Raw genomic sequence first — 27,741 nt, forward strand, 5'->3', positions numbered from 1 at the left:
ACACTAGTCAGTGGGGGGTGCCATGGTGGCGAGATCTTAATCTCCTCGTCTGGTGTCCAGGAGTGGTCGTAGGTTCGATCCCGACCCTGACGCCTGTATATTTGGAGTTTGCGTCTCTCTCCCCGTGTTCGCCTGAATTTTTCTCCAGGTCCTCCGGTTTTTCCCTCCACGTTTAGAAACATGTGTTAAGAGTATATGGCTGCTATAAATGACCACGTGATAAGCCACTTCGTTGGGCTAAAATTGTATGGCCAGATCACCTCTGAGAAAGCGCTACATACAGTGAGGGAAAAAAGTATTTGATCCCCTGCTGATTTTGAACGTTTGCCCACTGACAAAGAAATGATCAGTCTATAATTTTAATGGTAGGTTTATTTGAACAGTGAGAGACAGAATAACAACAAAATCCAGAAAAACGCATGTCAAAAATGTTATAAATTGATTTGCATTTTAATGAGGGAAATAAGTATTTGACCCCCTCTCAATCAGAAAGATTTCTGGCTCCCAGGTGTCTTTTATACAGGTAACGAGCTGAGATTAGGAGCACACTCTTAAAGGGAGTGCTCCTACTCTCAGCTTGTTACCTGTATAAAAGACACATGTCCACAGAAGCAATCAATCAATCCGATTCCAAACTCTCCACCATGGCCAAGACCAAAGAGTTCTCCAAGGATGTCAGGGACAAGATTGTAGACCTACACAAGGCTGGAATGGGCTACAAGACCATTGCCAAGCAGCTTGGTGAGAAGGTAACAACAGTTGGTGCGATTATTCGCAAATGGAAGAAACACAAAAGAACTGTCAATCTCCCTCGGCCTGGGGCTCCATGTAAGATCTCACCTCGTGGAGTTGCAATGATCATGAGAACGGTGAGGAATCAGCCCAGAACTACACGGGAGGATCTTGTCAATGATCTCACGGCAGCTGGGACCATAGTCACCAAGAAAACAATTGATAACACACTACGCCGTGAAGGGCTGAAATCCTGCAGCGCCCGCAAGGTCCCCCTGCTCAAGAAAGCACATATACATGCCCGTCTGAAGTTTGCCAATGAACATCTGAATGATTTAGAGGACAACTGGGTGAAAGTGGTGTGGTCAGATGAGACTAAAATGGAGCTCTTTGGCATCAACTCAACTCGCCGTGTTTGGAGGAGGAATGCTGCCTATGACCCCAAGAACACCATCCCCACAGTCAAACATGGAGGTGGAAACATTATGCTTTGGGGGTGTTTTTCTGCTAAGGGGACAGGACAACTTCACCGCATCAAAGGGACGATGGACGGGGCCATGAACCGTCAAATCTTGGGTGAGAACCTCCTTCCCTCAGCCAGGGCATTGAAAATGGGTCGTGGATGGGTATTCCAGCATGATAATGACCCAAAACACACGGCCAAGGCAACAAAGGAGTGGCTCAAGAAGAAGCACATTAAGGTCCTGGAGTGGCCTAGCCAGTCTCCAGACCTTAATCCCATAGAAAATCTGTGGAGGGAGCTGAAAGTTCGAGTTGCCAAACGTCAGCCTTGAAACCTTAATGACTTGGAGAAGATCTGCAAAGAGTGGGACAAAATCCCTCCTGAGATGTGTGCAAACCTGATGGCCAACTACAAGAAACGTCTTACCTCTGTGATTGCCAACAAGGGTTTTGCCACCAAGTGCTAAGTCATGTTTTGCAGAGGGGTCAAATACTTATTTCCCTCAGTAAAATGCAAATAAATTTATAACATTTTTGACATGCTTTTATCTGGATTTTGTTGTTGTTATTCTGTCTCTCACTGTTCAAATAAACCTACCATTAAAATTATAGACTGATCATTTCTTTGTCAGTGGGCAAACGTACAAAATCAGCAGGGGATCAAATACTTTTTTCCCTCACTGTACCTCAGTGGGCATTACCTGGTAAAATAAAAAATCTTTAGTGAAATCGTGTTCACTGCAAATGCATGCTAAGCAGTGGTGTAGTGGCTATCAAATTGCATTGAGCATAGAAACTTGACTTTGACTCCCTGCTACAACTAACATAAGCAGCAAGTGATTATTTGAACTGGCCCTGGGAGCCCCCTTCACCAACCTGCACTCAACAACGTGGAAAAGCATGGACAACCCCCCCTCCCACCCCTCATAACTGACACTCCATGGGGAGACCTTCATCCGGCTGTGAAATGACAAAGGTCTGTGAGCTATTCTGAACTAATTTATTAGAAACATAACATCTACAGATTTTAAGAGAACATGTGACGGAAAACTGGATTTCTCCTGATTTCCTCTGCCTCCACCCACCCCCTCGCACCCTCCCCCCCCCACCCACCCGCCATCCACCCCTGAACTTGTGATATTTAACAGTAGGCTTTCGCCAATATTATCCATAAGAGGTTTTTGGGTTCGATCGCGTAAATATAAATGTGTAATTTATATGCAGAGATTAACCGCCCCCCCCCTACCACTCTGGCCTTGCACCTGATTGGCTCACAAGTGACGACATCACATTTATCCCTCTATTTAAGATCGAAGCAGGAGGATTTCTCCACAGCTCTGGCTGTCTGCCTGATGATGCTAGCTGTCATTACTAATTGGCTGTGTCGGGTGGTGACGAGTTTATGCAATCTAACCAAAACAACTCTATTGTGGACTTTGATATTGTTGTGAGTTTGTGGACAGAGGAATGAGAGCTGTCTTCCCCCAGCAACATGATACAGCATACACCCACTTTAGAAGTGGCGCAACCACAATTGAGCACCGACTTTTTCGAGCCACACATATAATGGAAGTGTGAGATCTCCGGGTTAGGGCCGCATGTCGAATCAGAATCTTTATTTATCCTGCAGAAATCCGATGAGCTATACGGCTCTTTTTTCACAGATCTCCAGTAGGGGCGGGTCAGGAAGTTACACCAACAATTTTTTTAAAAAAACACGATAGGAGTGCAAAGTATAGAAAAAGTAAGCCAATCATTAAAAATAATAAACTTGACTTAAAAAAATCCCAACTGAGCTATATAGCTACATAACTGAGCTATATAGCTATATAACTGAGCTATATAGCTATATAACTGAGCTATATTGGCCAGGTATATAACTGAGCTATATTGGCCAGGTATATAACTGAGCTATATTGGCCAGGTAAGGCCAACTGAGCTATATAGCTCTTTTTCAGAAGCAAACTGGCTGCAAATGATAGCTTGTCAAGTAGAAATTTAAAGCAGCTAAATAATCTGAACACATGTTTCTAAAATGAGCATCATCTTCTCTCAGGCTTTCGCCACTACGCACCATATCTTTAGGAGTTTTAGTTAGGAACATGACACCTGGTCTTCGCGACAACCAGAACGAATGAGACGGGCAGGATTCCTCAATTCCAACTCCTAAAGATGGCCCCCAGTAGCACGTGGTGGCGAAAGTTCCAGAGAATGTGCTAAAAGGTGTGGCGAGATATATACTGCCTCGCCTGGTATGCAGGACGTCATGGGTTCGATCCCAACCGTGACGCCTGTATATTTGGAGTTTGCATGTTCTCCCCGTAGTCAGGTGGATTTTTCTCCGGGTCCTCCGGTTTTTCCCTCCACATTTAGAATCAAAGCACATTTAAGAGTATTTGCCTGCTATAAATTTCCACGTGATAAGCCACTTCGCTGAGCAATGATTCGCGATGGCCAGGTCGCTTCCGAAAAAGAGCTACATAGCTCAGTGGCCGCCTTACATGGTAAAATAAACAAAAAAATATTTAAAATAACAGCATGGGTCAAAACAACGAGCTGTGCAAGACCTACCGTCACAGGTGACGTTCCTTTCCTGCTTCACGGCCATCCACATTCTGCTCCTGTTCTCCCCATCCAATGCGATGCCACTGTCCACATTGCCCTGCTCTGTTATTCAGCACCAGCACCAGCACCACCACCACGCAGTGCGTCGTCAATAACAAACCAAAAAACAACCAGCGCTGGTATTTAACTTGTTTAATGGGGGTGAGAGCCCACCGAGAGGAATCGGTGTGTATCTTTCGCGAGGGAGAAAAACACACACACACACACCTGTATACCCATGAAGAGAAAATTACCCAGCATGTTGATTCAGAAAAGTGTAATGAGAAATTATAAACAATCTCAGCGTTTGCTTTAATTCCCAAGGTGTGCATTACTCACATAAATGCCCTCATTTGGATTAATTTGCAAGGGATATTCATTTTGAATTAATTTGCATGTGAACGGCAACGCAAGCCGTCAGGTGCATTAGTTGACTCATGAATCATTAATGCGTGAACATCGTTTTAAAAGCTGCTAGATATTTAGACCAATGAGCTTAGCCACAGCTATAAACGCACCAACCTTTGTAGATACTCACGTTGGTAGACATTAATATTTTAACAAAAGGACAAAAAAATATACATGTCCATACGTCTATGCATGTATGCATGTGTGATGCGTGTGGTGCTAAACGCTTGTAATCCGATGCTTTGAAGCAAGGTTAGTTTATTCTACATTAGGCTGTGACACTTTCAAACTGCTGGGCTTCAAGGTGACCAGTTTAGGAAGTACAGCAAATGTGAGTGTCAACCCCTTTTACGCAAGGCTACTTTATACGTATGCTGCTTTCGTCATGCATGTAAATATACTCATTGCAGAATTGGCCAAACACTAAAATGAAAGGAAGTGAGAATTCTGAATGAAATACAAATAATCATTGCTGTTGTTGTACAGAATATAACAGAATATAAGTAGTGAAATAAAGAAGCAGACGATGTCTCCTTCATATGCACATAACAAAATAAAGGTCATTTGATACAATCCGTCAACCAGAAGGGCTTGGAATGCATCGTTTCACCAACATTGGTTCAACATGAGCCAACTCTGGACGTGTTTCGAAAAACAGGCCCTTATCAGCAGTCAGATTAGCTTGAACCAATGCTGGTGGCAATGCCAGATGTTATGGACTGGGAACCTCTCTTTAAGGTTTGGGCCCTCGCTCAATGCAAGCTTATGTATTACACAACACGACAATCATGAGTGTTGTTGTGGAGAATAAAGAGTGAATGAAAGAGACATTGGGTGAGACTTTGCTGGATAAGTGTTCTTTCTGCAGAGCTCATTCTTCCAGCTGCCCGTTGTCTCCAATTCAAAGACAGTAACTGTGGATCATCAGTCTTTCGTGGTCACTCCCCCCGCTATCTGGAATTTTACCCCCCTTCACAAACACAGCATAGAGTCACCGTTCACAAGAAACACCTAAAGATGCACTTGCTCCGGCAGAAACTCTACGAGCTGGGCTCTGAGTTACGTTCGAAGATTTGTCCGCTCGAAAAAATGTGTCGTTAAACCCGCCACCACCCGACGCAGCCAATTAATAATGTTTGTCACGTAAACAAAATGTGGTTTACCCTCCAACACACCGGTTTGCTGAAGTAGTAACTAATTGGATGTTGTATTTACATGGCGACAAAACTTACTAATTGGCTGTCAGGTGGTGCCGAGTTTAACGACATACATATTTACGCAATCTAACAAAAAATCCTTTATTATTGTTTATTATTATTATCATCAAGCGAAGCTCATCACTACGATGCGGGGGCAACAAGATGGAGCCGATGGCATCACAAAGACGTGTGGTGTGTGTGTGTGGTGTGTGTGTGTGGTGTGTGTGTGTGGTGTGTGTGCGTGGTGTGTCCCACCACCCCCCCCCCCACCGTAACGAAATGTGCGGGTTTCTCACTCTCGCGTTCCACTTTGATTCGCTTGCATTGGGTGCGGGGACTTGTGCCCATTTCGTTGCCGCAGAGCCCGTCGCGAGGGTCCTCCAGCACCCCTGCACACCGCGTCCACAGCACCCCGCCACGTCAGAGCCGGCACCCGCAACGCCTGCGGCACCCACAACGCCCAGCTGTTTTCTGTGAGCGAGCCAGCTAGCCGTCACACACCTTACCCGGCGCCTGCGTGCAGAGCTAAATGGCCTCCACTGCTACGTTACCCAAGTATTAAACTGCGTACGTGATCACTTAGTCATTCGTCAATCCAATGCTGGATGAGTGCCTCTTCATGCTGTGTCGACCATGTGGAGTTGTTTGGTTAAACTTTGTCATCCTGGTCAGTGCAGGGTTTGTGAAGGGGAAGCACAGGATCCGGTTCAGATAACGCCGCTGATGTTAGCCACGGCAAGAAAAGAACCTCGGGTCGCCAGGTTCGTAGTGCACTGTGCAAAACGATGAGAAAGTGCTCCACCCGATGTTTCCACATAAGGCATGGTAACTGGGTTAATGGCCATTAATCAATCAGCATCGATTAGAATGCTCGCGAAGAGCACACAGAATAGTGCATGAAAAACAGCAGATTTACAGGATATGCAAATCACTCAAATGTTACAGTCAGGCTAACGTAACGAATACAAGAGTGATCGTACAGACGCGACGGTAATTATTTTTTTAAGATAATAATCAAAGGTTCGAATTGAATCGTGACCCACATTAATGATAAAACGTCAAATCACAGTGAGGGGTGACTTGTTACAAGCCTCATCCATAGTCGCGTGTGGGTGCTCGTCACAGGACACCCCTCCGTAATAAGGTTCAGAAATTAGCATAAAAAATGAGATCCCAGGCCAATGTCTGTAAATTAATTTCCAAAGAGGCATATATTATTGACAGACCTCACCCATTAGCCGTGAAGCAATGAGATCGTAGTTCACCAGCCGGCTGGATTATGTCATTTCTCGTGTCTGACATGGCAATGTGATTAACAGTAACCATGTAACTATTCGCACTGGACATGTAATTAATCGTGTCATGGCCTAGAATTGTGGTAATTCATTAATCGATAAGAAAAAAATGCCATTGTGGCAAATATAGGCTGCAGGGTTTATGGGAACCGATTTCATACGTATACAAATTTAAAATAATCAACTCGTGCATGCAGAATTTGATGCCGTGTACCTTGAGCATAAAAATCTATCACTGATGAATCGATGCATCACCAACATGCCTAATAAACAGCCTGAAATAGATAAGATATTTTCATCACAAAGGTTATTATAAAGAGGAAACACTGAAATTGGTTCAAAGTCATTTAAAAGACTGAATTGAAAGATTAGTCATTAAATATGACACCCATGAAACAAACATTAACAATAACATGCAAAGACCATGCAAACATTACGTGCTGGCTAACGGAACGAGAAACAACGTACAATACAAACGATAAAAGTGAGACAGTACAAACAAAAATATAAATTCTTGATTCGAATCCCGACTCCAATGGTGTCAAATTAAGTCATTCCACAGCGTAACACATCGCATTTCAACTGCCCTTCATTGCATATGAGGTAAGCCACTACCCAAATAGGCTGTGACACTTTCAATCCTCGCTCTTAAAACAGACACTTCACTCCAAACATTCAGCACAAATCCACTTCCTTTCCACGCCATGCGCACGCGCTCTCCCCATCCTTAATCTAGCCCAAACTGCTCGGCAGTAATAGCATCCAGCGCTAATTACATTTTAATGTCATCATTACTTATTGTTCCTCCCCCATGCTGGCTGATATTTGTGTTGCACGTCCGTATCAGCTGCCCGCGTTCAATCACTGCTCGAAAATCTGAACCCAAGTCCACAGGCGCCCACCGCCAATGTGCCAGTAACAAGGTGGGGGTTTGCGTGCTTCTTAAATTTTAACCCTGCGAGAAATATCCTTCACCTTCTCAGCCAAATGTTCCATTATTGTGTGTGGGGGTCGGTCGCTCGTAATTTCTTTCTCCCAAAGCGTTTCTATTCTGCATCTTCTTCTCTAGTCACGTTCACTCTCTCAGTGTTTTGTTCCACCGCATCCTCCGTCTCACGCCTTCCTTCTCCCTCTACAGGGACTCCTCTACTTACAGACGAGTTTGGTTCCAGGTCTGATTGTAAGTACATTTTTTCGGGCGCCCATCTTTACTCCTGTCGATTCCAAACATGTTGTAGAGCATGTCCACTAAACACGGGGAATGGCTTTAAAAGTTGTAAAATCTCGATTTAAAGCTTTCGTGACCGCAATGATTCATCTTCTTTGGTTCTTTCGGTAAAGTCACGTAGAATGAGAATAAAATAATAAATTGATAAAATAAAATAACACAATAATATTCTCACAACAGCGCTGTCCTACCAGACAGTCTCGTCCCTTCACCTGATGAAGGCCGCTTGTGTTGTGGCCGAAACGTCGTGAGAATATTATTATTTTATTTTATCAATTTATTATTTTATTCTCATTCTACGTGACTTTACCGAAAGAACCAAAGAAGTTGTAAAATCTCCTGTAGATGCCAAAGGTTCTTCATGTTCTGCAGGTTGTCACCTGTTCTTCATGTTCTGCAGGTTGTCACTGGTTCTTCATGTTCTGCAGCTGTAGATGCCACTGGTTGTTTACGTCCTGCAGATGGAGATGCTAATTCCCTTTGGTGCTCGTGTTTCCTCTCTACTCTCTTGAAAAACTTACCCAGGGCTGACTGCACAGTTGCTCTCTTCTTCTCTTCATTAATCAACTTGTAACAGGCGATAGTATTGTGAACAGCTGCCGAACAGGCTGCAACTGGACATGCGGGCAGGTTTGGTCGTATCTCTGAAAGTTCGTAATTCGAATGTTCATAAGTAGAGGAGTACCTGTACTCCTGCCATGCACGGTTCGCATCTCGACAAACCAATTCTGATTTCATCTTCTTCAACATGCGTACCAAAACCAGCCGTGTTTATTTTGTAAAAGCAGGAGATGTTACAAAAACTATTATTAATGACATAGATAACCTGCTTTTGTACACATGACAGACAATACTTTTTAACTCTCCATATATATAAAAGGCAAAGTTGTGAATATGCGTGTCTGTTCAAAATGTTTAGCGTACTTCCCGACATGCAACAAACTTGAAATTTGCCATGTGGGTACTTTCCAGACTGTACACCATGCAACAATTATAAAAATACACTTTTGTTTTTTTTTGGAGGGGGGGGAACTCAATAATGCATATTTTTTGAGCTGTGACGTCAAATCTGTCATGTGACCCGCGCATGTGGAAGCGTAACGCATAGTAGTGTAGTGGTTAGCGTGCCGCGCTACGAACCCGGCGACCCGAGTTCGATTCCCGCTCACGGTCACCACCGGTGACGATTATTTTTACCAGTCCTGAGCCTCCCCCTAGGTCGACTCGGCATCAAACAAGTAACTGCTCTGCTGTGTGAACATCACCACTGGGGAGACAAAGGCGGCGAGCAAGTCCCGGGCGAAGCCGGGTAGTACAGCTAGTTTAGAATATACGGTAGGGGAGCTGCCAATTGTTGTTAGCTTTGCATAAAGTAAATGAGAGGATTTGTTTTTCTTCTCTGTTTAGATACATTACCTTCTCACTGGCAAGTGTACCGGCACTAACGTCCCTTGTGGGAATGTGGGATGCACCCAACCGCTCTGTGCAATGAAACTAGGATCGGAATCTTTCTGTGGACTGGAGGAATCTGCTGAGCTATCAATTTTCTTTAACAGACGTCCAGCGTCTACATCATTAGACCTCCTTTGCCAGTACCAAAATGTAATAATAGGGTTTTCCCCCTTTTTTCTGGCAACAAAACTGAAACCTTTTTACAAGAATTCATGTCTGTATTAACCACAATACCTGCAGTCAAAATGCAATCAAAAAACATACTATGATAATATATGCATTGTCCTTGAAACTGATTGGTCCACACCAAGGGACGGCTTTCTTTTGGGCCTCGACCCAATTGGTGCTCGACCAGATGACGCCAAAAGGCGTCATCTGCATATATTATCATAGTATGTTTTTTGTTTGCATTTTGACTGCAGGTATTGTGGTTAATGCAGACATGAATCCTTGTAAAAAGGTTTCAGTTTTGTTGCCAGGAAAAAGGGGGAAAACCCTATTATTAGACGTCCAGCTATTAAACATGCGCCTCTCTCAGGAACCAATGAACACAACGCGGCTTCATTAGCAGCCTCGCTGGTTTTTGGGGAAATTGCGGGTATTTAAATGATAGATCATTTTAATTTTGCGCTCATAGGATAACTCAAGCCAACATTCGTCTTGTACTGGCTGTGACTGTGTGAGGCTCTTACAGCAGTGACGTTCTGTCACGATGCCAAAACTCTGCAAATTAGTTTTACGGAAAAAATGTAATAAATAGCGCCAGAACTGCATTGGAAGAGACAATTATGGGAAATTAGATCATACAGGCTGGCCATCCTTTCCTTTTTTATGCAATAAGTTAAGATTAATATAATGTAACACTGCACTTATAAGGCCATCAGCAGCTCTTCTGGGCCATGCAACCATCAACTTAAATATTTTATAAAAACACGACAAATTCTTGTAGAATTCAGACACTTCCGTAGCAATAGTTATAACATGGAGAGAACACAAGACATGAGATTTTTAAGGCGGTCTGCAGCCCATAGGCATGCAGATATATTAAAAACAAATATTTTAAAACGAATATCGGTCCAAATGAGGTGCGTCGCATGAATAATGTGTGTTTTTTACTCAATTGTTGTCGGTAAATGAACCACACAGATTTAAAGAGCTGAATTTTTCTTGCAATCAAGTGCCGGGGCTCTTCCAGAAGCAACCTATATTAAATCCTGATTAAATGTCAATTCTGGTTGCCATTGGAGGGATTGGTAGCAGCACTTTAACGACTTCAATTACAGAAAAGTCACCAGTTTCCTTGTAAATCAGCCCGTGTGGGCTAGCGTCTAGGGGGCGTGACAGATTTCAGCAATGCTCGCTCGAACAGAGCAATTAGGGATCTCACGATGGTAGAATATAGGGCACATCGCCCGATAACGACCACTTTCCATACTGCCGAGTCACGGGCAAAGCGTCTCTCCCCCCCCGAACCGGCGGTGGGGAAAAAAGGCCAAGCAATTAATCTGCCCGCGGTTCAGCGGTAAAGGTGCGGCGGCTTCTTCACAACGTGAAATTTACGGCAATCCGAGAAATCCCACGCGCATTACGTTTTCGCTGGGCGCACAGCCGGACAGCGCGAATATTCAGGGGAGTGAGGTTGCGTTTGACATTTTGTGCAACTTAAACAAGGACAAAGGGTTGCAGGTAGCTGCAATTTAGGAATGCTGAAACCGCATATTTCTAAATTCTCAGCTCAATCTTCGGTGCTTTAACTTCCAAGCGGGGCGAATGGTGGCACGGTGGTTTGCACGTTGCACTAATCAAAATGGATAACTTCAGTGCACCCCCCTTTCACCTACCCGCACTCGTCCGTGGTGAAATATTATTAAATGACCCCCCATGACTCACGTGGGATGGGCAAGTGCACGTATACCGAGTTGCTGCCAGGGATAGCTGTTCCCATGTTTGTGTTTGATTGATCTGTCGTTACCCGGTTAGGTGCATCTGTGGCGTACACACACACGACAGATGAGACACTTTGTGCGTCGAGCTGAATCACATGTGAAATGTGATTATCTCTCTCGCGCTCAATGCGCAAAGTTAATTCCAAATGGCTCCGGTGTGGTCGATCCAATGTGCACTTAAAAACTACAATCCACGTGCCATTTCTTCAGAGTGATTCTATCGTGCCTATCTTCCTTTTATTTTCTATCGGCTGTCAGAGTCAATAATATATCAGGTGATATTTCTACACGGTACAGTACAATCAGTCTAAAATAACTGTGCATGCCAACAACGTTTACGGCCAATGATGGAATGGATTTATTGAAGCCAGTGTGTGCACAACGACAGAATGTCAATCTGCAAAAGCAATGCACAAGAACAGCCGTGTGCTAATCAGAGCTAGCGTGTACAAGGGTTTACACTGTAATCCTACTACGTATCACTGACTAAAGCTGGTGGAACAGACACAAGTGACCATTTTTAACAAGTGTGCTTCTCAGGTAGCAAGATAGTGAAAATAATCAATACCATCGAGTTATAAGGAGGTATAATCTAGACAGCACTTTTGTTTGGGCATCTGGAAAATGTTCACATTAAAGTCAGTACAAAACAGCATAGCCCAGACACTTCATGAAGAACTCATTATATGACTAACAGGCTGCTGCTAATATTTTATACAAGAGCATGGAGATGAATACAATGATCAACAATAACAAATAAAATAACCCATAAGGGGAGGAGGGGGACAACAGTGTAAAAACAAAACTCTGGGAACAGACACCGACCCGTGACATTACACGGGCAAGCACATCGTAAAGGAAGACTAAGAGAACCAGGAAACAAACAACGCTTAAAAAAAAAAGCAACAACGCAAGTGTGATCAAAACCGAGTGGAACCAAGTGGCGCAGTGACAGTCGAGACTATGAATATGCTTAAGCAGGCACCACAAATGCAAGCCACTATAAAAATCAATCCCGTGTACGAATTGAGAAGGATGACGGTTCACTACGCGAGCGCCCTACGAGAGAGAGTCTGCCACCAAGTATATCCCCACGTCACGGCTTTCGTGTCGCACGACGCTCTGACAAACGCTTCCGGCAGGCCTCCAGCAGGGTCTCCCCGACACGTCCATTTATTTTGCGGCTGCCCAATGCCCACCAGCACCTGCGCACGTTTTACCCTGCGGTGTGCATCGCCGCCGCTCGACAGCGGAGCCAGGGTCCCTCTGCGGGCAGCCTATCTCAACCGTGTGTAATTGCTCCACTGGGTGCATTTTATAGCCCTCGTCCAATAACGTAACCCGTCCTGCATCATTTTTCCCGCAAACTACGGGAAATTGCCTCTGCGAAAAACGCCGTCAGACATTGGTGCAAGTTACGTTGGTGACAGACCCGAGCATTCAAAAATGGGAAATGTGCGCGATCTATGACGACGGTGGCAAGACGCAGACAAAGTATAAAGACCACTCCAAGGAAATATTCGTGAAGGAAACGGACATGGGTCAGAGCAGATTTTGGTACCACCTAAAGTGGCAAACATCCTTAGTAGCACTGATTTATTTATATGGCTAATAAGAGTGAATTACTTGATAACCCACTCATTGAAGTGGTCATGACATGGTTCGCTGTCATTGGCCACACAACGAAATTGGAACCACTAAAGTTCAAGGTGGTAGCAACAAACGAAATATCTTGGTTCAAGTTCATCGACTAAATTGATGAAAAGGCCAAGATATTAGAAGACTACATCCCTGCGCAAGTCTATTTTATAGGGCCAAACAAATATCCATGATAAAAAAATACATTGGTGATGGTTGCCAAGCGAGCATAAAATATAAAGAAAAAAATTATTTCAACATGTACCGTACAGCACTTCATTTACTGACGAAGTTGTAATTAAACACAAGAGACTGACTGAATTTAAATATAATTTACACTGCTAAGTGTTCAGTGACTGATTGAAAAATTACCTTGCTTAAAAAGTCTGGAATAGGGTGGACGCAAGTAAGCTTGCCACATGAGTGCACTGGACATGAGGCAATGGCATTAGACAATGATGAAAAGGGTGGTTAATGTGTTTTGTCAGTGGCAGCGGATGACAAAAGTTCCTCCTGCTTAAGTCATAAATTACCTTCCGAGTATGAGAAATAAAAAGGTAACCCTTGGGGAAGAAGTCTGTGGAATCTTATACAAGCCCTATGACAGCAGGGCACTGAACAAAGAAAATTATTGGGAGCCTCTACAAGATGTAATAAACTATATAATGGGATAAAAAGATACATTGTGTCCTCCATCATGCAAACATGTGGGACAGTTTTAATTGTGTCAAGGCAAACTCCCTTTCCATCATTTAGAGGGAGGTCGCATAAATCATGTCTGATACACCAGTAGTACAATAATTCATTAGCAAGCTTGACTCCACTGATGAGACCCAGAAAGTAAAAACTGGTCCAGACTTTACATATTTTAAATGATGCTGCTGGCTGATGTACAGTGAGGGAAAAAAAGTATTTGATCCCCTGCTGATTTTGTACGTTTGCCCACTGACAAAGAAATTATCAGTCTATAATTTTAATGGTAGGTTTATTTAAACAGTGAGAGACAGAAAAACAACAAAAAAATCCAGAAAAACGCATATCAAAAATGTTATAAATTGATTTGCATTTTAATGAGGGAAATAAATATTTGACCCCTCGACAAAACATGACTTAGTACTTTGTGGCAAAACCCTTGTTGGCAAGCACAGAGGTCAGACGTTTCTTGTAGTTGGCCACCTAGTTTGCACACGTCTCAGGAGGGATTTTGTCCCACTCCTCTTTGCAGATCTTCTCCAAGTCATTAAGGGTTCGAGGCTGACGTTTGGCAACTCCAACCTTCAGCTCCCTCCACAGATTTTCTATGGGATTAAGGTCTGGAGACTGGCTAGGCCACTCCAGGACCTTAATGTGCTTCTTCTTGAGCCACTCCTTTGTTGCCTTGGCCGTGTTTTGGGTCATTGTCATGCTGTAATACTCATCCACGACCCATTTTCAATGCCCTGGCTGAGGGAAGGAGGTTCTCACCCAAGATTTGACGGTACATGGCCCCGTCCATCGTCCCTTTGATGCGGTGAAGTTGTCCTGTCCCCTTAGCAGAAAAACACCCCCAAAGCATAATGTTTCCACCTCCATGTTTGACGGTGGGGATGGTGTTCTTGGGGTCATAGGCAGCATTCCTCCTGCTCCAAACACGGCGAGTTGAGTTGATGCCAAAGAGCTCCATTTTGGTCTCATCTGACCACAACACTTTCACCCAGTTGTCCTCTGAATCATTCAGATGCTCATTGGCAAACTTCAGACGGGCATGTATATGTGCTTTCTTGAGCAGGGGGACCTTGCGGGCACTGCAGAATTTCAGTCCTTCATGGCGTAGTGTGTTACCAATTGTTTTCTTGGTGACTATGGTCGCAGCTGCCTTGAGATCATTGACAAGATCCTCCAGTGTAGTTCTGGGCTGATTCCTCACCATTCTCATGATCATTGCAACTGCACGAGATGAGATCTTGCATGGAGCCCCAGGCCGAAGGAGATTGACAGTTCTTTTGTGTTTCTTCCATTTGCGAATAATCGCACCAACTGTTGTCACCTTCTCACCAAGCTGCTTGGCAATGGTCTTGTAGCCCATTCCAGCCTTGTGTATGTCTACAATCTTGTCCCTGACATCCTTGGAGAGCTCTTTGGTCTTGGCCATGGTGGAGAGTTTGGAATCTGATTGATTGATTGCTTCTGTGGACAGGTGCCTTTTATACAGGTAATTAGGAGCACTCCCTTTAAGAGTGTGCTCCTAATCTCAGCTCGTTACCTGTATAAAAGACACCTGGGAGCCAGAATTCTTTCTGATTGAGGGGGTCAAATACTTATTTCCATCATTAAAATGCAAATCAATTTATAACATTTTTGACATGCGTTTTTCTGGATTTTTTTGTTGTTATTCTGTCTCTCACTGTTCAAATAAACCTATACCTTTAAAATTATAGGCTGATCATTTCTTTGTCAGTGGGTAAACGTACAAAATCAGCAGGGGATCAAATACTTTTTTTCCCTCACTGTAAGTCTAGAAGGCCAACAGTTCTATTTATTAATTTCCACAACCCAAGTTTCGTTAATTTCCAATACACTTGGCAAACGTTATGTTGCGCCCCTTCATATTTAACATGCACAACACTGTCAATCCACTTCTGGATTAGGGCCTCCTCATGCCGTGCAGGTTGTGGGGTTTATTTAACCATCCTTCACAATATGATGCCATGTTGGCGCGTGCGGGTTGCATGGATATGGGAGCATAGAAGTACAGTACGGTGGATTTTTCTGCATTGCCCTCTGCAGTCCATCAAACAGCCCAGCAGTCTATAAAAACATGTCAAATGGTAGTCGCCAATCCCAAAACTATCCGCTGAAATGTATCAGTTTCCAAGTGATTTGCTCATTGGCCCCATCACGCATTCCCGGACATTGTTGCGTACGGATGGAAGGCATCAAAATTAACCATGCAGAATAGCACCTGTTACCTGCCACGTCCTCCGCAGTGTGGTAGGCGTCCACTTCCTTCTCCTCGTCGTTCGTGTCCGTCTGCTCGTCGCCCACCGGTTCCATGTCCTCCGCCAGACACTCACCGTCCACAACTGCAAAGCATCATCTCGTTAACCATCAGTTTCGGGGTGTATGCGGTGGCTAGGAGAGAGATGTTAGGAGAGGTTATAGGCTCGATCCCGACCCTGACGCTTGTATATTTGGAGCTTGCATGTTCTCCCCGTGAGTCACGTGGTTTCTTGGTACTCCGGTTTTTCCCTCCATATTTAGAAAACAAGCATTTAGAGTATATTTGCCTGCTATACATTTCCACGTAATAAGCCACTTCGCTGAGCTATCATTTATGGCCAGGCTTCTGAAAAAAGCTACATAGCTCAGTGGGTCTTACCTGGTTAAATAAAAAGTTTGTTAGTATTACGAATATCGTGCGATGGTAATTTTGTAAATGGAATTGGTGACAAAAACATTAATCAAATAAGTGTTTTTTTTATTGTAGTCAACAACAGTTATGAGTGGATAAAACACATCAATCATGGTGATAACTACAACTAGCCACCAAAGCGCGACTATGACGAGACAAAATAAACGAGTCTGAATAAAGACCGACTAAGATGATTTAGTAACGTTATTAGCGACAGCAGTGCACCAAGCAATATAGGCCTTTGTGTCTCGAGAGACAATTCTTTTTGCGCCTTACGAGGTCAGCTGTAGGTTTTGCAGCGCCTAGAATGACTTAGTAGGCCAATCCTTGAGTGACAATCCTTGCCACAGCAATTGCAAGTGAATGCGGTGGCAGCTCCAGAGGTGTTTGTTGCTTTTTCTTTACGTTGCTCCTTCTTGGTCTGCCAAGCAGTGTGTCTTTTCTCCTCGTCTCTCCTGAGGCCTGTTTTCACAGCCTGCTGCCAGCTGAGTCGGTCGCCGGCAGTTTTCTCCCAGTCATTTGGGTTGATGTCGCGGCTCTTCATGCCCTGTTTACAGACATCTTTGAAGCGCAGGACCGGGCGACCAGTGGCCCGTGTGCCTGATGCCAGCTCGCCGTACAAGACATCCTTGGGTATTCTGCCATCCTGCATGCGGCGCATGTGTCCAAGCCATCTCAGGCGCCTATGACTGAGTAGAAAGTACATGCTGGGAATGTTGGCCAAGTTGAGAACTGAGGTGTTGGGAATGTGATTTTGCCATCTGATATCGAGGATGGGCCTGAGACATCGGAGGTGGAATGTGTTTAGTCGATGTTCTTGATGGGCGTATGTTGTCCAGGACTCTGACCCATAGAGGAGGGTGCTAAGGACGCAGGCCCGGTACACTTGTACTTTGGTGTTGAGCGTTAGGGATTTGTTCTCCCACACTCTTTTAGCCAACCTGAACATAGCTGTAGACGCCTTCCCAATGCGCTTGTCGATCTCTGTGACAAGGGACAAATTGTAGGTGATGGTAGAACCCAAGTAGGTGAAGTCCTGAACGACTTCCAGGGTGTAGCTGCCAATGTTTATGGAAGGGGTGTCTCTGACATCCTGGCCCATGACATTGGTCTTTTTTAAACTGATTGTCAGGCCAAAGTTGTTGCAGGCATTGGCAAGGTGGTCGATGAGTGTCTGCAAACCTTGTTCTGTGTGAGCTGTCAGCGCAGCATCATCAGCAAAAATGAGTTCTCTAATGAGGACTTTGCGGACTTTGGTTTTGGATCTGAGACGGCCAAGGTTGAAAAGTTTGCCATCAGATCTTGTATGAATAAAGACTCCCTCTTCTGCTGTCCCAAAGGCATGTGTGAGCATAAGTGAGAAAAAGATGCCAAACAGTGTTGGGGCAAGCACGCACCCCTGCTTTACACCGCTGAGTATGGGAACTTCCTCTGAGGTGGTGCCGCTGTGCTGTATTGTTTCTTTCATGTTGTCATGGAAAGAGGAGATGATTGCCAGCAGCTTCGGTGGACAGCCGATCATTTTGAGGAGTTTGAAGAGGCATCCCCTACTGATGAGGTCAAAGGCTTTAGTAAGATCAATGAATGCCGAGTACAGGGGCATTCTCTGTTCTCGACATTTCTCCTGTAGCTGACGCAAGAAGAAGAGCATGTCAATTGTAGACCTTCCTGCTCTGAAGCCACACTGAGCCTCAGGATACGTCCTCTCAGATAGTATCTGTAACCTGCTGAGGGCCACACGGGAAAAGGTTTCCCCCACAATGCTCAGCAGGGAGATGCCGCGGTAGTTTTTGCAGTCCCCACGGTCACCCTTGTTTTTATATAGGGTGATGACGTTGGAGTCTCTCATGTCTTTTATATATATAGGGTGATGATGCTGGAGTCTCGCACCAAGCAATATCATATCTGATAATTGATTAATATATTATGTGCCCCCGGCCCCAACATTATAAATAACTAAAAGTGGACTAAATGTTTACCTGCTTCAGTCAACGAGACTATGAGAATGACAAAATGATATCCACAGACTACGACTTGACTTAGCTTACATAGTTTGTCATCCAGACCAATATACCGACTAAATCAACGGCGCACTCTCGCTCACGTGCGCTGCTCGCCGCTGGAGGCTCGCAGATGGCGCGCGCCTGGGCAACTCAAATTACGCAGGAGGCAATCGGCACGTAGGGTGTGGTGGGGGAGGAGGTGGGGGGGGGGGCGGCGTTTGTGGCTCCTACCGCCCGCCCACCGCTGCCCATCTGCTTGCCGTGGCGATGAATCGCCGTGTCCAACAAGGCTCGTCAGTGTGACCGCTCACTTGGAACTAATGGCCAGCAAGGGCTCGCGAAGGACGGCCTCTCGCACTCGGTCACAGAGAGCCTCTCCCTCAACAACAGTTGGAGCGCAAAATAAAAGCGCCACAAAATGAAGGAGACCCTCCCCCCACTGGTTATTCACGACGTGACTCTTTAACGCCGACAAAATATTTCGTAAAGTGCAGCGCTCGTTTCTTAAGAGGTTCACGCAGCTCGGGAAATGTTTTTAAAAGAGATACCGTCACCTGTCGTGAGGCGAGACGCAATCCATACAATTTGAACAAAATCACGCTCACGTATGGGTTACGTAACACTTTCCAACGTGCCTTTGTCTTCCCCAGAATTTAATAAGCTGTAGGGAAATTGAGGTTTGTGCCTACAGGTTTTGGACAATGCTTTAATAACACAAGTCAGCAAATGCTGATAACAGGACATATGATTGACTTTTTAAAAAATTAACAGACAACCTGGAACATAGCCCAGGTACATATTCACAAAATAAAATGTGTTCCTTAGGTTTTATATTCTTTACACTAAAAGGAAAGGCTGATTTAATTTACAATGAATTAACATTTAGATTCAATGGGATTTTAAAGAACACTTTTCAGTCGCTCATGAAAAAAAAATCGCAGTATTTTCACCACATAACAAATCCTATTCCTTACCATATTCAACCTTATATATGCTACAAGCATATTATTGTCCCATTAATTATCCCTCTTTGAAAAAGCTCTATCAGCTTACCTCAACAACCCTGACCAAAACTGTTTGAAAACATTAACTAGCTCCATGAGGTTGGGTTATAGCTTGCACAGGTTTGAAATGTACATTGTTCAAACCTGATTTTAAATGAACGCAGCAGTCAATTCGTTAACACTAAACTGGTTTATGTTCATGTAAAAAGAACGACTCATTACTTGTTTTTTTGGGTTGTACCACACGTTGCGAAAAATATCCTAGCAAGTGGAGCAAAACATCAAGACATAATTCAGTAACAACCCCAAAACGGATCACACCACAACCATGAAAACTTACACAGTAGCAGGACTACTGACATTCGTTTCACAAGATAATCATCATCATTCAGAAAACCTTCACAAAACATTAAGCTAGACCTTGTGTAAGCCATAAGTAACGGAGCGGATCGTTGTCTTGCCATTCTAAATCGCGGGGATCCAGTAAATTAGATTGCATAGAAAAAGGACTGCCGACATTGCTATCCAACAAAAACTGTCAATATTCTAATCATCACCATATCACCATGATCCAACGAAACTGCCAAAAATATTAAGCTGAACCCTGTGTGAGCCACAAAAAATTGAACGGATCACTCTGCCATTCTACCACGTGCTCCCCACATGCGACGACGGGCATCGCGGGCACGACGTACCCGGGTTTTCACCATCGATGGACGAGTTCGACTCCCTCTCGCTGGGGAATCCGGCCGAGTGGGTGGCCGTGGCGTCGAGTGCGCTCAACCGCTGGGCGCAATGCGACAGCTCCTGGCTCAGGCTATTGAGCATCACCACCAGCACGTCAAGCAGACGGCCCAGCCCCGGGCACGCTAGGCAGCCAGCGCCCGCCTTGGCCGCCTCGCCGTTGATGGCCATGACCACGCGCCGCACCACAGCGTAGAAGCCGAAGGGCAGGCGCTCGCGCGCCACCGAGAAAAGCTCGGCGCGCACCTGCAGGTCCTCGGCGCAAGCAAGCAGCACCTCATAGTCCTTGATGCCCAACTCCGTGTCCATGGCGTGAGCAATCTCGGAGCTCACGCCCCGCGAGCACAGCCACGCAGGGAAGTCCTCGTGGATGCCCGTATCGACTTCGGTGGCCATGGTGCGCTCCGGCGAGGCCCTGTTAAGGCAGGATGGGCAGTGTCAGTGACGCATCCGACAGTGACATCTCAAATGCTCCAGTGCAGAGATATTTCAACTGCGGGGCCCACATGGCCAAATCTGACCTGTAAAGGCTCTCGGAATGGTCCACCTAGCTGCAGCCCGTCCAGAGATAAGGCCTGTCAAGATATAAGGAGATAGAGTCGTGGAATTAAAGAGATGCTCAAGAGATTAGAGAGCTGTAGACAAGAGATAAATATAGTGAGATGAAAGTCAGATGAACAAGACCGATGACAGACCTGGAGACAAAAGATTAGTGGTCACATGTACAAAACACAAGCTTTCCTGATGTCAAGTTAAGTCATAACGTCTGTGCATATGACACCGTGGACTGCAATTACAATCTAATTGCATTATTTAGCCCACCGGAAGATCATGTAAAAACATTCCTCTAGTATAATCATGATATCATAACTAGTGAAATAAGAACTGTTCCACCTGTGTTGAGATGAAATAAGGAATCCACTCAGCGGTGAAGCAGCCACTCAGCCTCATGCCAACTTCAGCGTCATCATTCGTATTTAAAAAATCTCATTCCATATTTAAAATGTAGTATCATGGCGTAATGTATCCAAAATAGCTATTATGCCTCCTCCAACCAGCGTTAGCAGATTTGACTCATTAGTGACAACGAGCACAGCATATGGAAGCATTCAGCACAGCAGTGCAACAAAGACTTCAACTCTCAAGCCAGCTAAATGGGCAGAGCACTTACTGTGGGTGGCTAATTTAGCCATGACAACGGTGCACAAACGGCTACAGATTTGTGCATCGCAGGATATTCAAGTGTCCCCAAGCAAGGCAGATGCAGAATTTGTGATGCAACAACCATACAGCACAATCAGGGAAGATGTGGACCAGGGAAAGGAATGAGGGCTCCAACCCTGGTAACAGCAGGGAGCCACTTGAACAGCAAATCCTAATTTTCCGCAGTCGTCCGCACTCTCACAACACAAAGGCTGCTCAATCATCATCAGGGCTTTTTGGGATGGAAATATTTAGGTATCCTATTAACCATTCTTTGAGCACTACCATGTGGCTACTGGTGCAAACAAAGCAACTAAAATTCTCACCGCAACAATCCATCAATCCAAGATTCACAACGCATCATTTGAACGCAAAAGCTGCGACACAATGGCATAACAATAATATCACAATAATTCCACAACCGAAATTGCTTAGAAAGTAAGTTAATCAATCTTCGGTAACAGCCAACATATTGTGACTTGAGGCAGTGTGTACAGATTGTAATGTTGTGCACACACGATTACCCCACATGATGATTTAGCGCAACACGTCATCCACAGATGATGCAGAGCGGAGCAAACATTCTAAGACAGTAAAATTAATCAGACATTAATGCTGTAATTTGTACGTTTCCAAAAACCTGTTTGCTGTAACTCACGTAAAATCCTCCATAACCACAAACTTGGGGAGATGGGAGACCCAGACGCTACCAAGCTATGGAAACAATAAAGATAATGTAGAACTATCTTCTTCGGGCAAAAACTTCTCTGGTGCATTTAATGAAACTCGAGGAAAAAATAAAGTAGGCTAAAATCCTGGCACTCTTGAATGCTGATACACACATTGGTAATCATAGATAGATGGAGTGTTGCGTTGCAAACATTTTCAGGTTGGCATTGATTTAGGGAATCATTCGTCCAAGTGGATAGGCGATGGATGAGAATGATGATAATCTAGTATAGATTGGATATATACATCCCTAATAAGTAACCTTCTTTAGAGTGTAGTATCCTGTGTATACACGTGTGCCCATGAACCAAATCACCCGGAATATGCGGGATCTTGCCAGATCTCAAAAGTTAGGCAGGGTTGAGAGCCTGGGTGGTGATTGGATGGACGACGACGACATACTAGAGTTGTTATAGGATGCAAGGCTACGTCACGGGCAATAGATGTAAGTGTAGCAAAACCATTGTTATACAGGGACCCCTCTACTTGCGAACATGCAACTTACAAACTTTCAGAGATACGAACAGTACCTAAAGTCGTAAGTTCAACTGCCACGCAATAGATGGCGGTGGTGGCATCTACATCTGCAGAACGTGAAGAACCAGTGGCATCTACATATGCAGAACATTTTCAGGAGATTATACAAATTTTAAAGCCATTCCCCGTGTTTAGTATACATGCCGTAACAACATGTTTGGAATCGACAGAGGCAAAGTTGGACTTCCGAACAAATCGCCTTCCAAACAGACATCTGCAACCTAACTCGTTCGTAAGTAGAGTCCCTCAACTGTACTTCTATACTCCCAAATGACCACCATAAAGTATGGTCATACAGCCCTCACTGGTCCACATGGCATAGAGGCCTCCCATTCAGCAAGGGTCGTACATGAGCATTTGCATATTCGGCATGAAAATCCATAGCAATGCACGAGTAAACGATTGTGGTTCACCTTATATACATGAGTATTATTTAAAAGTGCATTGTACAGAATCAACAATGTGCTGATGTATCATTTAAGGAGTGTTAATAATTAATCGCATTTATATGTATCTCTAATGCCTAACATTCGTATATGCAATCCGGCATATGGATGTTGCGCGTTACATGTACATACGCATCCATAAAAGTGTGTCAATTAACCACATGCCATCAAACACTGATTAACATGTACTACTAACCACTCACCCTTGCATTTAGAATCACATTCGTTTCATAAAAAAAACTCAGCAGACAATACCACTGTAATGTATAATGTATACATACTTACATTTATGTAATATATACTAATACTGTTATATCACAAATTAAAATAATTCATGATATCCTGTACATACATGAGCATTTGTATCCCATGTATTGTATCGCTTACATAGTACAAGTACAGTGCATGCCTTTGTAATGACACTGCTTCGGTGTCTAAACTATACTCTTTGGTTCTTTCGGTAAAATCACGTAGGTAGAAAAATAATAGATCAATAGATGTTGTTCTACCTACGTGACTTTACCGAAAGAACCAAAGAGTATGGATTCCTGCAGTCACGAAAGCTTCAAATCAAGATTGTCTAAACTATGTTTATTATTGATCAGGTAAGGCCCACTGAGCTCTGTGGCTCTTTTTCAAAAGAGACCTGGCCACAAATGATAGCTCAACGAAGTGGCTTATCACGTGGAAATGTATAACAGCGAAATATTCTAAACGCGTGTTGCGACCAAGGGAAGAGAGAGACACGCAAACTCTAAATATACAGCAGGCGTCAGGGTCGGGATCGACCCTACAACCTCCTGTATACCAGGCGAGGTAGTTAACATCTCCTAGTCACCGTGATGATGAGAGAGACATGCAAACTCTAAATATACAGCAGGTGTCAGAGTCGGAATAGAACCCACGACCTCCTGCATACCAGGCAAGGTAGTTAACATCTACTGGCCACCATATGATTATGAGAGACACGCAATCTCCAAATAGACAGCAGGCGTCAGGTTCGGCATCGAACCCACGGTCTTCTGTATACCAGGCGAGGTAGTTAACATCTCATAGCCACCGTGGTCTCCCCACACCATGCAAGTCACGGGGGTTATTTTGCCCACAATTGGCCACACGGGTCAGCGAGACAGGGACGGGTGCATCGAAGTTGCGCACTGAAATGGCATTTAGTGCACTAGCCACCACTAACCCACCACATCACACAAACAAGCCCGCATACTTTCAAGTACCATTTAAGCTTCGTACATGGAGAACAAATAAACAAATCCTTTCTAGTATCCTGCACGTACATGTTTACGTTCATCACACACGATCCTCAGTTACACGGCATACGGTGAGTAACGTGCACTCAAGGCCGCACTAATACTGGTAGGAACGAAGTTGTAAACTGAGTGTACCAGCCTGCAATAGATTAATGTGTCCGTCCGTCCGTCCCCTTTCAATACTTTAACGAAGTGAAATCTCGTGCTGTTGGGCGTAAAATCAGCAATAGACAGCGCAGAGACTTGACATGTCTTATTACACCCAACATTTGGAAGTCACATTATCTCATTTGCGAACTTCTACCAGCCCACCCTGCAGGGACCTGTTATTACATCAAAGCTTGACACATACGTTGCACAGCGGGTGCACGCTTGTCCACCAACCAAAACCACTGGCCATACATCCTGCAAACACGTCTGTCACAGACGGTTTGTGTGCATCACTTCCTGTATATAAGCACGCGGCGTCTTCACAGAAACACACGCAAAAAAACACCCGTGGTGGTTAACGATGCACCAGTCACACCAGTTACATCCAAGCAAGACCTACAAATCCTGCAAACGCCTACCCGGCGAAGCGGCGGCCCACGCCACTCGAGCGGTCCCCGCGGCAAACAGAAAGCCGAATGGGCACAAAACCAGCCGGAAGCAAGACAACGCAGCCACAACTAAATTTTAAATAAAAAAACACACTTTCTACAACCGGCAACAACAACAACACCAATTTTGTTTTTCTGTGGGCCGCCGGACTTGTCAGCTGGTGGAAGCGGTCTCAAGCAATGCCGCCGCGTGAGGCTTACTTACAGAAGCGGCGTGAGGAGCAGGCCACGTCTGGTGACACAAAATCACACTCGGGTGTAGCTTGGTTAGAGCTTTGCTTTATTATTAACCGACAGCGGCAACGGAAAACCCCGGGGTAAAAGAATGACGGCGAGATGATGATGATGATGTTGATGATTTAGGAGGAAGGACGGAGAGCGAGAGGCGTCGAGGCCTACGGCGGCGACTCGGGGTTGAGGCGAGAGGGCTGAATGGGGACAATTTAACGCGCAATTTCGCTCCGGGTTCCGCCGACTCCTGTCAGAAGAGTAAACAAATGCAAACGCAACAAACACACAGGAACACACAACAACCCCCCCCCCCCCCAATGTCTGCCGACGCTACGCAGTGCGGCGATGTTAGTTGCGGGCGAATTTGTTGACGAGAGGAAAGAGAGAGGGAGAGGAGAGGGGGAAAAAAACCTCCCCTCACGCGAACACACAACGGTTGTGTTGCTTGGGGAAGTGAACACGAATTCGTTTTTGTTTTTTAAAGCCCGCGGAGGCGAAGGAAAGGCACGAAGCGTGGACGGCGCCACGGGACTCACCGGGCCACGCTCGCTCGCCGCCGCCGCCGTGAAACGTCCAGGGCGAGCAGTGACGTCACCGCCATGGCGGCCCGGGGGGAGGGGGGAGGGCCCGGCACCCCCCAACACCCCCCCACCAAGATGCCCCACCCCCCAAAGACACCACCCCCCCCACCAAGATGCCCCACCCCCCAAAGACACCACCCCCCCTAAGATGCCCCACCCCCGCACCAAGATGCCCCACCCCCCCCACCAAGATGCCCCACCCCCCCACCAAGATGCCCCACCCCCCCAAGATGCCCCACCCCCCAAAGACGCCACCCCACCCCCCCAAGATGCCCCCCCCCCACCAAGATGCCCCACCCCCCCCAAAGACGCCCCCCCCCCACCAAGATGCCCCACCCCCCAAAGACGCCACCCCCCCCCCACGAGCACTTTCATGCCAGGTCACAGAGGGTTTTACCTCTGACTTAAAACTTTCGTGACTGCAGGAATTCATATTGTTGACGTTACCGAAAGACCCAAGGATTATGGTTTTACCTCTGTTTGCGTACAGACGTTCATGACAGGTCACGGAGGGTGTTTTTTTACCTGTTTGTACGCTTAATGCCAGCTAGGGAGGTTTTACACGCCTCTGTTTATACGACGCGTATACCAGGTCAAAGGTTTTTACCTCTGTTTATACGATGCGTATACCAGGTCAGAGGTTTTTACCTCTGTTTATACGAGGCGCATACCAGGTCAGAGGTTTTTACCTCTGTTTATACGACGCTCATGCCAGGTTACGGAGGGTTTTACCTCTGTTTATACGAGGTGCATACCAGGTCAGAGGTTTTTACCTCTGTTTATACGACGCTCATGCCAGGTTACGGAGGGTTTTACCTCTGTTTATACGACGCTTATACCAGGTCAGAGGTTTTTACCTCTGTTTCTACGACGCTTATGCCAGGTTACGGAGGGTTTTACCTCTGTTTATACGACGCTTATACCAGGTCAGAGGTTTTTACCTCTGTTTATACGAGGCGCATACCAGGTCAGAGGTTTTTACCTCTGTTTATACGACGCTTATACCAGGTCAGAGGTTTTTACCTCTGTTTCTACGACGCTTATGCCAGGTTACGGAGGGTTTTACCTCTGTTTATACGACGCTTATACCAGGTCAGAGGTTTTTACCTCTTTATACGACGCTTATGCCAGGTTACGGAGGGTTTTACCTCTGTTTTTACGACGCTTATACCAGGTCAGAGGTTTTTTACCTCTGTTTATACGACGCTTATGCCAGGTTACGGAGGGTTTTACCTCTGTTTATACGACGCTTATACCAGGTAATGCCATATCACAGAGGTTTTTGCTTCTGTTTATACGGTAATGCCATATCACAGAGGTTTTTAATCTGTTTATACGGTAATGCCATATCACAGAGGTTTTTTTACCTTTGTTTATACGGTAATGCCACATCACAGAGGTTTTTACCTTTGTTTATACGGTAATGACACATCACAGAGGTTTTTAATCTCTGTTTATACAGTAATGACATATCACAGAGGTTTTTAACCTCTGTTTATACGAAGGCTCATGTTCTGTGTTGCTATGTTTGATGATTGATATATTGTCTGTGGTATCCGTATTTAATACACGTATTTAAGATATCTACAACTATCAACAAAGTATTTGATATTGTAGGTAGTTGAGGATGTACCTGAATACGTCTGTTGAATATATTTGCGAAAATGAAAGCTAAACAGGGTGGCCCATAAGTCAGGACAGACATGGCTATTGCATTTATTTTAACAAAGCGCACCGGTTTATGTAATTAAAAAAAAACATTTTAATGTTCAAACTGACTTTAATGAATATGAATGCATGCATGAATTATCTTTTGAAATTAATATAGGGCGATTTTTTTTTTAAGATTACACGTGTAATCTCCGAACATTCATCAAAGTATGTTTTCATATTCTTTGGGTCTTTCGGTAAAGTCACGTAGATAGAAAAACAATAAAATAAAATAAATCACGACGTTTCGATCGCAACACAAGCAATGGTCTTCAGGTGAAAAAGCACAGCAGACGAACTGCTGAGGCAGCATAAATATATTGGTCGTGGTTTG

General features: G+C 44.9%; 1 protein-coding gene across 3 annotated transcripts in view; it reads right to left on the reverse strand.

Annotated features, from left to right (window-relative positions):
• Positions 1-25,757, reverse strand: part of LOC116951876 (uncharacterized) — a 36,635-nt gene extending 10,878 nt beyond the window's left edge. The window contains exons 1-6 of one of the 3 annotated variants that reach the window (XM_076073996.1): positions 25,653-25,722; positions 20,628-20,681; positions 20,058-20,521; positions 15,913-16,026; positions 5,702-5,794; positions 3,766-3,861 (exon numbers count right to left, since the gene is read on the reverse strand). In XM_076073996.1, coding sequence (XP_075930111.1) covers positions 3,766-3,861; positions 5,702-5,794; positions 15,913-16,026; positions 20,058-20,502 — 748 coding nt within the window. In that variant the 5' untranslated portion in view covers positions 20,503-20,521; positions 20,628-20,681; positions 25,653-25,722. Of the gene's footprint in view, positions 1-3,765; positions 3,862-5,701; positions 5,795-15,912; positions 16,027-20,057; positions 20,522-20,627; positions 20,682-25,090; positions 25,608-25,652 lie in introns of those variants that run through there. The other 2 variants (XM_076073997.1, XM_032970683.2) reach the window with 2 other exon arrangements.
• Positions 25,758-27,741: the final 1,984 nt, after the last annotated feature.

Source organism: Petromyzon marinus, chromosome 44 (genome assembly GCF_048934315.1).
Source record: "Petromyzon marinus isolate PM22_M1 ecotype Great Lakes invasive population chromosome 44, UKy_Petmar_22M1.pri1.0, whole genome shotgun sequence".
In the NCBI taxonomy this organism is placed as follows: domain Eukaryota; kingdom Metazoa; phylum Chordata; class Hyperoartia; order Petromyzontiformes; family Petromyzontidae; genus Petromyzon; species Petromyzon marinus.